This window comes from Vigna unguiculata, chromosome 4 (assembly GCF_037176805.1).
Source record: "Vigna unguiculata cultivar grain cowpea cultivar isolate G323 ecotype 2 chromosome 4, ASM3717680v1, whole genome shotgun sequence".
Classification (NCBI taxonomy): Eukaryota; Viridiplantae; Streptophyta; class Magnoliopsida; order Fabales; family Fabaceae; genus Vigna; species Vigna unguiculata.
In genome coordinates, this window is record NC_140795.1 from 2988891 (window position 1) to 3005751 (window position 16861).

Below are 16861 nucleotides of genomic sequence, written 5' to 3' on the forward strand. Positions count from 1 at the left end.
TGCAACCTTTTGAAGATTATTATCATTATCTCTTTATTAGATATTTATGATATTGTCATTTTATCTTTTAAATATGTATTTCACACATTATCTCTATAAACTAAAAGTAAAATTTTATCCTATTTAATACGAAAACGAAAATGGTATTTTATTTCTTCTTATTGAAAACTATTCTATTCTACGTTTTTTAAGAACAATAATTAAAAAATAACTTTTTGAAAATAAGTCCTTCTTTGCCAAATATAAAAGGAAAAAGTGTGTGTTTTTGTATTGAGTGTTAGATACACATAAAAGACTTATATATAGGTAAATAGATTTTTCAGTGACTTATTTAGATGAAATTTTTAATTAAAAATATTTGGTTTGAGACTAATTAATGTATTGACTCCATCTAAAAGCCCAATAACTATTAACATATTTTCGTCCTTTCCCTAGACAGATTCATGGATCTCTAATTAAAAAAAAAATAGAGAAAAAGTGATTGTTATTTTATTTTTATTTGGGTCGAGGTCCAAACGGAATACAAAATATAAAACGGGTCAAGTACCAAAATGTGGATCGAAAGCCTTCAATTGTTGGGCTTAACTAATAAAAAAATAGGCAGTTTCTTCCTGCACGTCCATAATTTCTACTTGGACCTTCATAAATTCAAATTTTCAATTCTATCTATTCTCTTTTCATTGAGTTTTAGAATACACAATTCATATCATATATTAAAAAATGTATAATGTAAAATATAAATTTTGTATTTCGTATATTTCAGAATACAAAATAAAAAATACATTTTTTTATTGCATAATACAAAATACAAAATTTATAATTTGGATTACACATTCCAATATATATATATATATATATATATATATATATATATATATATATTATATTCTAAATTGTAAAATTCAAATTTTTATTTTATTTTATAGTGTATATTAAGAATATATTTCAAATCCGACTTATAATTATTTTATATATTTGTAATTGATTAATTAATATTTTTAATTAGATAAATAAAAATGTTTACACATTAAATTACTTTATTATGTTAATAAATGAAACTTGATTTTTAAATTTTAATAATTTAATTATAATAATAAAATTAGCTTAAATAATAGGACAATGATACTTTAACCCACTTTTTTTATCCATTTTTAATCCACCACTTCAATCACTATTAGATCATCACATCACATTACTAAAAAAAATAAAAAAAAATGATCTAATGGTGATTGAAACAATGAATTAAAAGTGGTTCAAAAAAAGTGGGTTAAAATATCATTTTCCTAAATAATATAGTGCAAAAATTCAATATTTTAATTTTTAATTTAAACAAAAAATTAGCAGGTTCATCTCTTCCTGATATGTGTGAATTACATTTTTCATCTTCAATTATCTCTCATAAGTCTTTCTCTTATCTCTAGGATTCATAGAGAATTCATTTAATTAACTTTAGGTAATGTGTTTTGAGAATATTTTTAATTACAAAAATAAAAGAAATAGCTATTTTCCTTGCTGATCATATAATTTGAAAACCAAAGTTATTTTTTTTACTTTCAAATGGTATAATCTGAAAACTAAAAATAAATTTCAGATTATACAATTTATAAATAAAATATTTTAACTTTCAAATCGCATAATTTAAAAACTACTTTAAAAACGAAATACTTTTAAATTGTATAATTTGAAAATTATATTTTGAAAACAATAACAATTTTGGATGGTATACTTCAGACACTACTTTTTTAAAAAAATTACTTATATGGGAAAATCATTTTTAACTTTCGGATTGCATAATTGAAAAGGTTTATAGACTTGACAATTTATAAGCCATCTTTTTATTTTCAGACTGTACAGTCTAAAAAAAAAAGAAAATAAAATGAAGTTTTTTGTTTGTATAGGGGTGTGAATAGAAACTTACTTTTCTTTGAAGGCCCATAGTGTCAACCCAATCCATTTCTGTCCTGTGACTCTGATAATTACACCATGACTTTTACTTCTTGCACTCCTATGAAAGGAGAATGTGAATCTTTCCAAGGTGGTGAAGAGTGGTGTTTCGAATAACTCACAAACTTGTTACCGAATTATTGATGAAATAGAAAAAAAGAAGTAATAATTTAAAAAATATTATATATGATAATACAGTAAGTAATGAAAATAATTGAGTACTGAAATACCAATATTAAAGTGAATGTCATTTTCATATCTCCCAAAAAAGAGAAAATAAAAATGACCATTAAATATTGAAAAAAGATAACCTTTCATTCATTCCAAAAGCTAATTTTGTGGTTTGTTTTTTGAACAGCAAGGGACGCGGCGATTCCCACACATCCATGCCCACGTCATCCACAACATCATATGTTTTCATCACAACTAATTAATAAACTTTACTGTAATCTATTTCTTAAGATATTACGATTTAAATAAAATAGTTTAAATATATTTTTTATTTTTTAACCTTTAACTAAAAATGGTTAAAATTAGAATTTATTTTATTACATTTAGATTAATTTAGTTTTTAACTTTAAAAAGATATACTTTTTTTAACTAAATTTTATTATATTTATTTAATGTTTTAAAGATATTATTTTATTAATATTAAAATAAAAATATATTAAATGATGTAAACAATTTAAATATTATTGAAAAAATATTTGAAACATAAATTAAATTAAATAAAAATTAGTTAAAATGATTAAATTTATGTATTTATAATATTAGAGATTAAATTGAATTAAAAATTAAAAAGTAAATTTAATTTTCACTACAATTTAAAAGATTAAGAATATATTTACCTCAAACGTAAGAATGTTACCTTGTCATTAATAATGTTATGTTTATTTTGGAAAAAAAAACAAGATATATATATTTTTAAATATTCATAATTTCTCCACTTAGTGCTGTTGAATACTGCTTATGCTTTTATTAAAGAGAAATTAAGAGATTTGAATAATATGTCCTTTTAACAGAAGAAAATATATTACGACTTTTATTTTTTACTTTTTTTTATATGAATTAGTATAGACCATTAATTAATATATCACTCTTTTTTCTTAAAGAATTAATGATCCACATTAAATTATATCAAAAAATTATATCAAGAATAAAAGACGAAAATAAAAAATTAAGAATCACCATTTCATTTTTCTAATAAAATAGTTTTATTTCCCACCTGTTTATATTCAACATTTTATAATTATTTTATCATTCACTCGATTTCTTTCTTCTTTATCAAACCAACCATAGTTGAAATAATTGATCTTGTGTCGAAATAAAACAACCCTGCAATCATGTATCACATATGTGGTTATGGTCCACACAAGGTTTTATTTTTTCTCTTATTTTTTTAATTTCCAAAATATATATATATAATAAAGTACAAATTATTGGAGACAAAAGTCCTAACACACTCATCCAATTTCCAAAAGTGGAGCACCTTTAACGGACTAACGGTGAACCTTCACCTCATTCTACTGTTTTAACTTTTCTTTGAAAAAGAAATAAATAGTTACTTTAATCCTTAAAAGTAAAAAAAAATTATATTAGTTCTCTCGTGAATAAAATAATACCAAATAAATCTAACATGTCGAATAAGTTTTTAATTTTAGACTAATATATAATATAATTTTATAACTATATTTAACTCCAGAATTATGCTAAAATTATTATAAAACTGTTTTGAAATTTTTTGATTTTTAGGTGTGAGAATGTTGTAAAAACAATCAAATTTAAAAATAAAAAGTTGAGTAGTTTGACGTTCGATGGTGCTCTAATTGACGTTATTTAACGTTTGTTAGAACACCACCAGATATCAAACTCTCTGTTTTTTAGTTTCATTTAGAGCGAAAATTGACGTCTGTTGTCTTTCGTCTCCGACGTTGAATAATGTCAGACCTCTATTGCTTCAATGTTAAGTGACGTCTGCTCTAATTTTTAACGTTATTTTAACGTCACCTATTACGACATTAATGTTTAGACAAACGTCAAATTTCAAAAATATCGTACGTCGAAAGTTTGTTTGGTAGTGTTAGGTATGATATTTAGAACTAAATGAATGAGTTAACATTTTCCAAATTCAAGAGCTAAAGTATCTGTTTACTCTGTTCTTTCTTTCTTTTTAGTAACTCACATTTTCTTACTCTATAACTATTTATGCAATGATTTCTCAACTTGAAAAGTATTTTGTTTTGGTGGAATCCAGAAACAGTTAAAATAACTGGTTTAAAATTGTTTCACCAAAATCCAAGAGAAAAATAAATAAATGTTTTGAGAGAAAAAAAAATGAAATATAGGACAAGGTGAATCATTGAGGTTGGTAGAGGTAAAGGCCAAGGAAACATTGTGAATTTTTCAACACAACAGCACTTTGTTAAATTTTTTCCTCAAGTAATATAATATGTCTTTTATTTATACAAATAGTACGAATTTCCTGTATAAGTTTAGAATTTAGTTTTCAGACAGTGAAATTCTGAAATATAATTTTAATGAATAACTTGGATTTCGACTCTTCGAAAATGAAATTTCAAACATAAACCATAAAATATGTTATCTGTACAAATAAAATGAACAATATGTAATTAAAAAAAAAAAAAAAAACATCAATCATTGTCCTCCCACAGTAGGCACTGTGTGTGTTTCTTTCTACGTGTCTTGTTTTTGGTCAATTCTTTCATCAACAGAAACAATAGAGCACTACTTCCAAATCACAGAAACTGCAAACAACATCAACCAATCAAAAAGTTATCTTAATGAACATGAATGATATAGTGTTTAAATACATTTCAGAAAGTTTGGTATTATTCATAAATGTTCATCTTAAATGAAACTTCTTCACATGGTTTGTGTCTTCCTCCTATGGGATTTCTCCATATTTTTTGTGTGGTAGAATCTTTGTGGATATGGTTAATGGTGGGTGCAAACTTATGCTACTACAATCACTAGTTGATGCTATTATACCCAAAGACAATATAGGTGAAGACAATTTGTCCAAAATGTGATAATTTTTTAAAGTGTTTTTTTTTACGTAATTGTATATTTAAAGGGGTTAAATATGTTTTTATTCCTTAATTTTTTGGAAAAATTGAAATTAGTTTATTTTTGAAATTTTAAACTAATTTAGTTTCCCATCTTTTAAACTGGATGAATTTAGTCATTTTAACCAAATTTTATTAAGTTTATTTGATATTTTAAACTTGTTTCTCATCTAACATTAAAGCGAGAACGAGTTAAACGATGTAATCAATTCAAATACTATCATAAAATGCATTTGAAATATCAAATAAACTTCAAAAAATGTGGTTAAAAGGACTAAATACACGTACTTTTAAAGTTGGAGGACTAAATTAGTCTAAAGTTTTAAATAAGAACTATTTCCAACTTTCACTGAAAGTTAAAAAACTAAAAACATATTTAACCTTATTTAAAATGTATACAATTTTGGACAACATTACAATCAAATATAAAAAAAAAATGTACTTGGAATACAACAAACAATACCATGAGACAAAAGACAATGACTTTTTAGAGTTTATTTGTTATTTCTTGCATGATGTCCCTTTCTTTTTTTCCAAGCATGCATTCATTGTTTAGTGCTTCTCTTCTCTCAATTATTTGTACCCTACATTCCATTATTGTTGGTTCATTTTTTCTTTAACCTCTCTCAAAACTCTTTACATTATTGAAAAGTCCCATGCTTTATTTGTAAGAGAAGGTTTACAAAAATTAACAATCAATTTTGAAACTACAGATGAGTTTTTTTATACGAGAATTACTAAGGAAACATAATACCAATAAGATATAAACTCAAGTTATATGTAGGATTGACACAATTTTCAATTTAAAACTTTATGGTGTGTTTGGATGAGATAATTTAAGATAGTAATTCATTTGTTTGGAGAATTTGAAATTTTTAAAAAAAATATTATGTTTGGATGAGAAAATTAAAAATAAATTGAAAATTGAGAAATTTTAAGAAGGCATTTCAAATAACTAAAACAGTATAATTTGAAATTCATTCAAAAAGGAAGGAAATTGAATTTTTTTAAGTTGTGAAATTGCTCATTGGTTAAGACAAAAAAGTCCACATGTCAGAAAGTGCAGTCAAGTCGAGCAAGAGGTCAAGACGGGGTGGTTTGGGCTGAAGGACTAGTTCAGCCAGCTCGGGCTGAAGGTCGAGCCGAACCAGTCCAAGATGAAGGTTGAGCCAAGCTGACCTAGGACAAAGGTTGAGCCGAGCCGGCCTGGGACGTATGTCAAGTCGGCCCTGGCCAAAGGTTGAGACGAGATGACTTTGATCCAATTCGACCCAAGTCGAAGGTCGAGCTGGGTCGGTCTTGATTGAAGGTTGAGCTAGGTTGGCTGAGGTAAGACATCGAGTCGAGTCGACATGGGCTAGAGGTCGAGACTAGTCGACTTAGGCCAGAGGTCGAGCCAAGTCGATTTGAGTCGAAAGTTGAGTAGAGTAGGCCTGGGCCAGGTCGAGTTGAGTCGTGTCAGGCCCCAAGTCAAGCCGAGTCAACTCAGGTCATAGGTCAATCGAGTTAGCTTGTGTCAAAGGTTGAGCTGAGTCGACTTGGCCTGGGAAAAAGGACAACTAAGTTGACTCAGATCGAAGGTCGAGCTAAGTTGGCATTGACTGAAGGTCGAAACAAGATGGCTCTAGGCCAAGCTGATCTGGGCCGAAGGTTGAGCCTAGTTGGTTCGTGTCGTAGGTTGAGCCTAGTTCGTTTTAAAATAGATTTTAAATTACTTTATCCAAACAACAAAATTGAAATATATGATATTTTAATTACTTCATCTAAACTAATTATTAAGATAATAAATTTATAAATTTCCTACTTTATATGGTACATTTATATCTCTAAGACTTAGATTTATATTTGTATTATCAACCATTATTATCCTTATATTAGATATCTTGATTAATAAGAGTTAAATAGATTAACTTGACTCATATAATGGAACAACGTCCTATCATCATTTTGTTTTCGTTCACTTGAAAGAGTCAAACACATATAATGCTTTCAATTATTTATTATCTTTCTCAAATCACAACCACAATCTTAGATACCAATTTGGATTCTCATATCATTCTTTTTCTTGTCTTTGTTATTGGGAATCTTTTATAATATGAATAAAGATTAGTATATATCACTTTCTCCCTTCTTAATATAGTTTAAATAATCATATCTCACTATCTATTCATAAAAACAAATATGAAAACTACTATATTACGAATCATTTATCCAAAGCCTTTGATTTTCGTCAAATTTCATTTTATACTTTCAATTACTTAATTATGTTTTTAGAAAAGTTCAATGTTCCACGTTAGTTTTTGTGCCTTTCGTGGGTATCCCTTTCGCACTCAACAAATATTAGTGATCACAAGTTACAATATTTATGACAATTCTTTTTAAATGTTGAAGTATTTATTTTTAATTATTTATTTTCACAAAAATAAAAGTTGGAAGTCTCATAAAATGAATTTGCCATAGAATTTTACATGTGTCGCTATATAATATAAACTTTTCATCTATTTGTTGATGGTACAATAATCAGATCAAATTAAAATTGTATATTATAATACGATTTAAATAGTTTACATTGTCATTATATTAAAGAAAAATATTAATTGTGTGTGGTATTTTTTTTTTCTTTTGAAAAAGTAACTTTTAGGTTTTAAATAATTTAAATGGAATGGTTTAAAGATATAAAATTCGTGAAATACTCCGACAAAACAATTAAATATTTATATTTGTATGTATAACATTTGAAGACGGAATCTTATTGAAAATATTCAAATTCTTAAATAGTTGAATCAATTGACATTAATATATGAAAGTTACATACTTAAATTTGCAACCAACAACATTAATATTAAGAACGAAAAGTTTATATATGGATCATCAATAATCTACACTACTATTATCTAAAAGTTTTTCAACCTCAAGTGGAGCACTTCCAATGGCATTGCTGCATTTGATTAATTAATTGATTCAACATTTTAAATCTTTGAGCAATATAATATGACTCTCACTTTATTTAAAATAAAATGCTACAAAATATGTTAGGAACATTTCAATGGCATTGTTGAAGTACCCACTTTATAAGAAGGAGATTGGAGGGTTTGAACAACTTGGTCATTTATTTTAGGTGTTGATGATGAATGTACTAACTATTCATGAGAACAACAACATGAATTAATTAACTCCACGTACCATGGCATATTATTTAAGATAAATTTTATGTGGTCATCCATAATGGCAGATAATGAAATAGGAAAATGATTTTTTGACTACTAAATTTTGACAACTTTCTCTTACAATTTTAGGTGGCATTTTCTAAGTGGTTTTCTATTTTTTCATTTTTTCATTCTCAATATTTCAAAACCACTTAAAAGATGACACATCATATTATAAGAGAAAGTTGTCAAAATTTAGTAATCAAAAGAATGAAATAATCGATCTTGTTTGGTTTCAAAATCAATTTTAATATGATAAATTAATATCCATACTGAAACAACTACATTTAACTTCTCCATCAATTCAAATTGATTTGAAAAAATCAACTTTACCAGAATTCATCTAAACCCTAAACCCTAAACATGTACGTATGTCTTTGAAATATATATGTAAAAAAAAAAGGAGCTGAAAAACACAAAATGAATCTAGTGAAATGAACCAAACAACTCTTTTCAAAACTTAGGGTTAGGGATATCCCTTCTTCTTCATCATTCCCGCGTGAGGCACCTTCCACCACAAGGATCACATTGTTGTAGTGCACACCAACGGTATTAACCTTAATTAAAATGTTTTATTTTTATCCATAAAATTAATGGTTAAGATTCTTTATTCATATTAAAAAAAAAAACTACCTACAATTTGTGAATTTGTTATTATGGTCCTTAATATATGGTTGTGGTAGATACAATGGTAAAAGAGTTTGTTAATTTGATTAAATAAAAATTGAATTTGTGAATTAAGAAATAAGAATAAAAGAAGTGGACAACATAGAATGATTGAGTGTAAGAGTGTAGGGACAATAGCAACATGTGAAGGTCGGTGTTTCTTGTTACATAGCAAAAGTGGGACCAAAATAAAAAAAAAAAAACAGAAACTGAAATTAGGGATGTTTGTTGGTAACGAAGGATTTTTGTCTATAAATAAGAGACGAAGAAGTTGGAAGGGAAAAAGAGAAGAAGAAAAGAGGTAATAGAGTGATAACAGAGTTCGTGTGTGAGTGATTAATGGCGTCGTTGGCTATGGTGCAAGGTGATGAACATGCATGAATGAATTGTTGTTGTTGTTATATAATGATGTGTGATGAAGAATGAATGAATATTATTAAAATTTGATGTGAAGAGAATGTAATGTGCAGGTGGAGGAGTGGATGAACGGTGCGTTCAGAAAAACTATTGGATGGAACACACGACAGAGTTGTCGGTAGAATCGATGATGTTGGATTCAAACGCCTCTCATCTCGACAAGGAAGAGAGACCAGAAGTGCGTCTCGTTTTCTTTTCCCTATCTAAACTTTTCAATTCTATTACATTCTCGCATTTAGATTCTGGATTTTTTTTATTACTGTATTTTCATAATATACTGATTATCACTATTTTTAATGTTTTAAAATATATTAAAAAGTATTTAAAATGTTATCACAGTATATTTTTATGTTTAGCAGAAAACAACGTAAAAAAAAAACTAATAAAGAATCTGGACTCTGCATTCTCTCATTAGCCATCTTTATTTTCATCTTCTTCTAACTATCCAACTATTATATCTAAAAGAGGATGTTTTCATTTTTTTGACTCTCATCTTCTATTTTCTGACGTGATTTAGTGTGAGTTATTGATTATATATTTCTGTCTTTTCATTTGAAATAATCAATTATCCACACTAAACCACGTTAAAAATAAAAGTAAGAGTTAAAAAGATGGTAGTTATAATATAATTTTACTATATATAAAGTTTTTCTTTCTTTTTCAAGTTTGTTTAACAATTCATTTTATTACTCGTTAATCAACTTGATTTAGTTTTTTCCGGGTAAAAAGTTGTGTAGTCCAATACTCTACGTGTTAATTAGATATTTTGTTATTTTAACTTGTTTTATACATTTATAAAATTATTTCTTTAAATGTTAACCATAATTAAGAATAAACATGTTTTTGAGTTGCCTCTAAAGCTTGTTGAAAACATCATCTAATATACTCATTATTCTTTAAATATACTAAATTTAAAGTTAATTTATATTTTACAAGTATTATAATTTATTTATTTATTATTATTAATAGAGTGTTAAAATAAGTTATTTTAATTTTTTTATTAATCACAAGTTAGGCTAAAAATGAATTAATTTAATAAAAAATAATTTTTGGCCAAAATTTGGAAATTAACTCCATCCATCATGACTTGTTGGAAATATATTTTTCATTCTTTCATTCTGTTTATTTTGTTTCTTATATTTATGTTATAGTTATACGATTCACCAATTTACTAAACTTTTTTTTTTCTAATTTTGTTTTGTATATTTATTGTAATGCCATTAAAGTATATGGACTCCACTCATCTATCTAAAATAATAAAATTCACTTGTTAAAAAGTGATATGATATTATAAGATAATAGTAATTAAAAATGAAAATGTTAACTTATATAATTAAACAAATGAAATAAATAAATATTTGATCTATTTAAATATTATTCGATAACATTTTAATTTTAAAATAAATCAATTTTTTAACCTACACGATAAAAAATTATAATAAAAAAATGAAAAAAAAATTATACTTTGAATAGTGAGTGGTCAATTCACCTTCAACGTACCAGAGTTTCAAATTCACTCACACTTGAAAAAAAAAAATATTTATAAGAACATTTTGAGAACCCTAATTATTACCACTTCTATAAGATTGATTCTTCACTTCCTATAACTCACAACATTTTTTATCACATTATTTTCTTACACAATTTTATCATTTAACTACTGCGTTTCTGTAATTCAAACAGAGAAAAATATCTCTAATATATTATGTTCTCATATTAAATTTTAATAAAGTGAAAGTTGAGATCACCATTCCTTTTATTTTTCTAAGTTGAAAATTTTTACTTTCACTTTTTAATTAGTTTACGTTAGATTTTGAATAAAATTTCTATCATAAGTATTTATTCTAAGAGAGATAAAAAAACTTGAGAAACTTAATTTTTACACAATTTAAATAAAATTTAGATAAATTATTCGAAATTTTTTCATGAACTAATTTTAACTTACGGGGAAATTTCTCATAGAAATATTTACAAAAATATTGTGTAAAAAGTGTATTAATCCAGTCACTCTATCAATTTACCACACTGTGTTAAAGTGTGTGACAGCTACGTCAATTTAACAAAAAAAAAATTGTTTTTTAAGAAGTAAACGCATACGTAACTTTTAAAGAGAAGATAATTTTCTTTTTAATACTCTTAATTACTGAACCAAATTTACATAAATCTTGCTTAACGTCCTAATAAAAGCAAGAACTATTAAAAATAAACTATAAAGACACTAAATTTAGAGTGGGAATTAGTGAATATTTGTAAATAATACTATGTGACAATAAGAAACTTAATAAAAGAGAGATAATAATTCAAATTGAGTTCTTCCACTATGCATCTTTACATCACGGAGTGGTAATATATGTTTTTATAGAATACTAATATTACTAATATATTTTCATTATTCCTTTTAATATGCTCTTAGTTATTGGGTGGAACATTTTAAGTTTCATAAAATTACATGTAAATTTCAATAGAAAGTATTAAAATTTATATAGTTTTGTGAATTTTAAGTAAGGAAAACGTGTTACAGAAGCTTGCTAAAAAATATCACTGATATTTACTATCTTACGTACAAATAAGAGAACATTATTGGTTTTTAATATTGCTATTTTAGGGGTTATTTATTGTGTGCCATGATGAAAGATATCGAAGAATTTAATTAGTTCATGAAAAAAATAATTTAATTACAATTCAAAGATTTTGTTTCCTAAGTTAATAACTAAACACGAATTGTTATGTGGTAGGGTTGTTAATTTTTTGTAAAAATTATTCTAAAAGGTATATTTAGATTGACTTCTAATTCCTTGATAAATAAACATGTACCTAAGTTAACAGTGTATAAAAACTAAACTCAAAATCAAATATATAACATTAAATGTTTGAAATTATTTAAACAATAAATATTAAATTAGTTTACATTTCAATGTAATATTTTTTTCTTAAGGATTTTCTAGGATTTAATCAACTTTCTCTTATGGTTGTTAGTTTGAAGTAATAAATTATAGAGGCCAACTTTATTTTTTTGATGTAAGAATCAATGAGAGGCTAGAAAAATTTCTTCTTGTACCTTTTATCAGTACCCCTTTTGTTTTTTTCTTTTCAAAGTGATTTTTTTTTGACTCATCATCTATATTTTGTCACAAAGGTTTTGTCTTTACTACCAGCATATGAAGGAAAATCAGTGGTGGAACTTGGAGCAGGTATTGGAAGATTCACAGGTGAATTGGCCAAGAAAGCTGGCCAATTACTTGCTGTGGACTTCATTGAGAGTGCTATCAAGAAGGTAACTGAAATTTCTAATCACACTTTGAACCCTAATTAGTGATTATGTTTGTCAACATGAAAAAAAAAAAAAGAAATTGGTTCTACCCATGTTATGATGTAATGATGAAAAATTAGGGTTTTAATCATGTCACATAATGTTTCTGCAGAATGAAAACCTTAATGGGCACCACAAGAATGTCAAGTTCATGTGTGCTGATGTCACATCTCCGAACTTGCAGATTTCTGAAGGGTCCGTTGATCTGATTTTCTCAAATTGGTTACTCATGTATCTTTCCGATGAAGAGGTGAGTTTTTGAGTGGAAAATATTAAGCCATTCAAATTTTCATGGTTTTTATGTTCAATTTAGGTATGTTGAAGATAACATGATGTGTTATTGAGTTCTTTAATGGCTTCTTTTGGTTATGGTTTTGTCGTTTTGCCTTTGCAATGAATGACAATGATGTATTGATGTTTCTAGCTATCTTGTATTGGTGAATTTGAAAGTGGTTGATTCTCATGCCAAAGTGGTGGAAAGAAAAACAAAAACCATGATGATTATTCTTTTTTCCTTCGTTATTGTAAGGCTCTTGTTTTTCCCTTTTTTTTTTCATGTCAGGTTGAGAATTTAGCAGGAAGAATGATCAAATGGTTAAAAGTAGGTGGATATGTGTTCTTCAGAGAATCATGTTTCCACCAATCTGGAGATTCCAAGAGAAAATACAACCCAACTCACTACAGGGAACCTAGATTTTACACCAAGGTTTGTTCTTAGTGTAATTAATTGGCCAATCTATCAGCAAAATCATTCCTTTTCCTGTAATGTGTGAATATAAAATGTTCATGGAAGAACATAATTTCTGGGATCTCAACCATTTACTCCTTAATCTCCAAACAACAACATGATGCTTCTTAAAAGCATCAAAAACTAGCATAGAAAGAACTCTAAATCCATAAAGAACTCTAACCAAACTAAAGAGCTTACTCAATAGCCTTCATAATTGCAGTAATCTCTGCATGAAACACAGAAGCTGTACCAATAAAAATAAACAAAACAACCTTTGAAAGATCTCTTATTATAAGCTGACAAACCAGGATCCTCACATTACATCTAATAAAGTAATATTTGGGAAGATACCAATTTACCTGAGTAATCTTACGAGCAGAAGTAGCATGTGTAGATTCCATAAATGCTTTTAAAATACAGAATTCAGCAATAGAATTAGAAGCAGACCCTTTAGAAAGAATTTCAGATGAAGAAACTATCGAAATAATCATCTAATAAAAACTTAAACTGACCATGCACTGTTATTAAACTAAAGAAACGTCTGTACAAACTTTTCTATGAACATTTCTACAATGAACGAAATGAATTCCTTCATCAAAATTAATTTATGTACAAAGTTGAAGATAAAAGTTTAAGGAAATTATATGATAATTTTATTTCTTTATAAAATAAGTTTAAGTTTTACTTTTATTTGTTAAAGTATTAATGGTAAAAATTGTCTAAACATACTCTAATTTCTAAAAGGGTTTGGTTTGGATTACATTTCTTATTTTCGTGCAGGCGTTTAAAGAGTGCCATAAGAGTGATGATAGAGGGAATTCTTTTGAACTTTCGCTTATTGGCTGTAAATGCATTGGAGCTTATGTACGAAACAAGAAGAATCAAAACCAGGTAACGAAACAGGGTTTCCATTTCTCTTAATTATTATATCTTAATTTAGTTTATTCAATTGGTTGAAAGTATCTGATTAAAACAGTGAACCTGTCATGCAGATTTGTTGGATATGGCAAAAAGTGAGATCACAAGATGATAGGAGGTTCCAACGGTTCTTAGATAGTGTTGAGTATAATCACAAGGATATTTTACTCTATGAGAGTGTTTTTGGCCAAGGCTTTGTCAGCACAGGAGGACTTGGTATGCTTTGCCACTTTCATATGTTATGTTTTTTTTATCGGCAAATGTTAGTAGTTAGTATTTTGTTAGTGGAGAAATTGAAGTCACAACTTCTTACACCCTTCTTTCCAAACTCACCAAACCAACCTTATAACTCTCAAATGTTATCGCTCAAATGTTATCGGAGAGTTGAATCCATAACCTCTCACATCCTCCCTTCCAACTTTATCACTAAGTCACTTTATAACTCCTTCGTATGTTTTGTTATGCAATACAAAATTCTGCTTTCATAGTAGATTTCACATGTTACTGAATTGAAAGTGCTTTTACTCTTGCAGAAACAACAGAGGAATTTGTGGCAAAGTTGGGACTAAAACCAGGCCAAAAAGTTTTGGATGTTGGTTGTGGTACCGGGGGAGGTGACATTTACATGGCTGAAAATTTTGATGTTGAGGTAGTTGGCATTGACCTCTCCATAAACATGATTTCTCTTGCCATTGAACGTGTAATTGGGCTCAAATGTTCAGTAGAATTTGAATGTGCCGATTGCACTAAAAAATCATACCCTGAGAATACATTCGATGTAATCTATTCCCGTGACACATTGCTACACATCAAAGTAAGGAACCTTCTTTGGTTTTTTAATTTTTCTTTGGTAAAGTCCACACCCTTTTGTGTCTTCAGTTCATTTCATGTTTTTAACTTCTATTTTCTGCAAATTTTTGTTGATTTATTCAGGATAAACCATCACTATTTAGATCCTTTTACAAATGGTTGAAGCCTGGAGGTACACTTCTAATTACTGATTACTGCAAAAGTGTAGGAAGTCTATCAGTAGGATATGCTAACTACATACAAAAAGGAGGATACTATATCCATGAGATGAAAACATATTCTCAGGTATGATAATAAAATCATTTGGCTTCTTTATCCCACCTGAAATTATGAACAAATTTTAGTTCTGGTTTCATAAATGTTTTTAGCACTGTTCTCTTAGAAATTCTGTATTAAACTTGAATGTAAACTTTCATTATACAAATTATCAAGATAAAACACCACCAACTCTGGTGGGGAATAACAAAAAGAAAACATCATGAAATTGCATATAATTTATTTTTCATGCTGAGATGTCAAAGGTCATAATGATGTCTAACATGATCTTATTTGATTATTCATGCTGATATTTCTTGTACATGACATGTTTCTTCTATTCTAAATCATGCACAGATGCTCGAAAATGCTGGATTTAATGATGTCATTGCGGAGGATCAATCTAATTTGGTATGTCAGAACAAAATGATAATGATTTACTTGATTGACGGTTAGTATATTTTACCTATGATAATCCAAGCAAATTTTTTACTTGAATACTTGTGTGTTTCAGTTCATGAAAACACTACAACAGGAGTTAAATGCCCTCGAGAGCAAGAAGGATGATTTCATTGATGAATTCTCGAAGGTGGAATTTTTTTTTTTTGCATGTTTTAAAAGTTTTACATGTTGCTCCCACTAAATGAGTCCGATTCCATGAGATTCACATAAATTTCAATCCATAGAAGAGATATTACTGAAAAGAGAATGTCAAAATTGGTGACATTATTTTTATTCAAGTGTAAGCTTTATTTTCAGAGCATTGATTCATTGGTGGAAATCATTGGTTTCAGGAAGACTACAATATAATTAGTGAAAGATGGAAGGCCAAGCAGATGAGGGGTGCAGATGGTGAACAAATATGGGGTTTGTTCATTGCCAAGAAAAAATGATGCTTAATTCTCATCTCATCATATCTCTTATTATGCCTATATATTTAGTTCAGTACTATGAACAGTTTTCCAGATAGCAGTTTGTATAACTATTTTGTTGTCATTTATATCTTTTGAGAAAAGAATGTTTGTGCAGTCTAGCACAACATAAACGAAACTTCTATGCATCCTCTTCCATTTCAATGTGATGTTCATTACTAGTTATGGTTTCCATGCTCCAAATGGTTCTTGTAACTATCTCTCTACTTTTGAAACCGTGCTTTGAAAAGTGATAAAAACATAAACCACTTTGTTTAGCTTCTGAAGCACTTCAAATCATCAATAACATCCCAAACATGAGATTCTCTCATAGTTGCATAAACCATAGATAAGAGAAAATGAAGTCACTATATGAGGAACGATATTCTTACTATGCATTTTGTGAAAGAAATTCATGGTCTCATCCACTTTTTCATTCCTACATAATCCACTAATGGTGATATTGTAGCTGTATACATTAAATACCATTTGTTCAAGAGACTATTCTCTTAAGTGAAATATGTACATTATAATAAATCAAGAACTTTACACCATTAAATCAAAGTAAACTCTTTATTCATTAAAATATTGAAGTAATTTTAAGAATT

The 16861-nt window shown here is 27.5% G+C and overlaps 1 protein-coding gene across 1 annotated transcript; it reads left to right on the forward strand.

Moving 5' to 3' along the window:
* The first annotated feature begins 9114 nt into the window (after positions 1–9114).
* On the forward strand, positions 9115–16457 carry LOC114182131 (phosphoethanolamine N-methyltransferase-like). The gene is made up of 12 exons (XM_028068906.2): positions 9115–9266; positions 9373–9497; positions 12456–12593; positions 12742–12879; positions 13192–13335; positions 14140–14250; positions 14352–14493; positions 14811–15091; positions 15211–15372; positions 15700–15753; positions 15857–15931; positions 16137–16457. The coding sequence occupies exons 1-12, from the start codon at positions 9242–9244 to the stop codon at positions 16233–16235; spliced, it is 1494 nt and encodes a 497-aa protein (XP_027924707.1). The 5' UTR covers positions 9115–9241; the 3' UTR covers positions 16236–16457.
* The last annotated feature ends 404 nt before the right edge of the window (positions 16458–16861 follow it).

What these genes read in the sequence shown, in the direction of transcription:
- LOC114182131 (XM_028068906.2), top strand. Translation starts at nt 9,242, where the DNA reads ATGGCGTCGTTGGCTATGGTGCAAG. An exon ending in ACAAGGAAGAGAGACCAGAA is followed by an intron (nt 9,498 to 12,455) that starts GTGCGTCTCGTT and finishes TTTGTCACAAAG; the next exon opens with GTTTTGTCTTTACTACCAGC. An exon ending in AACCTAGATTTTACACCAAG is followed by an intron (nt 13,336 to 14,139) that starts GTTTGTTCTTAG and finishes ATTTTCGTGCAG; the next exon opens with GCGTTTAAAGAGTGCCATAA.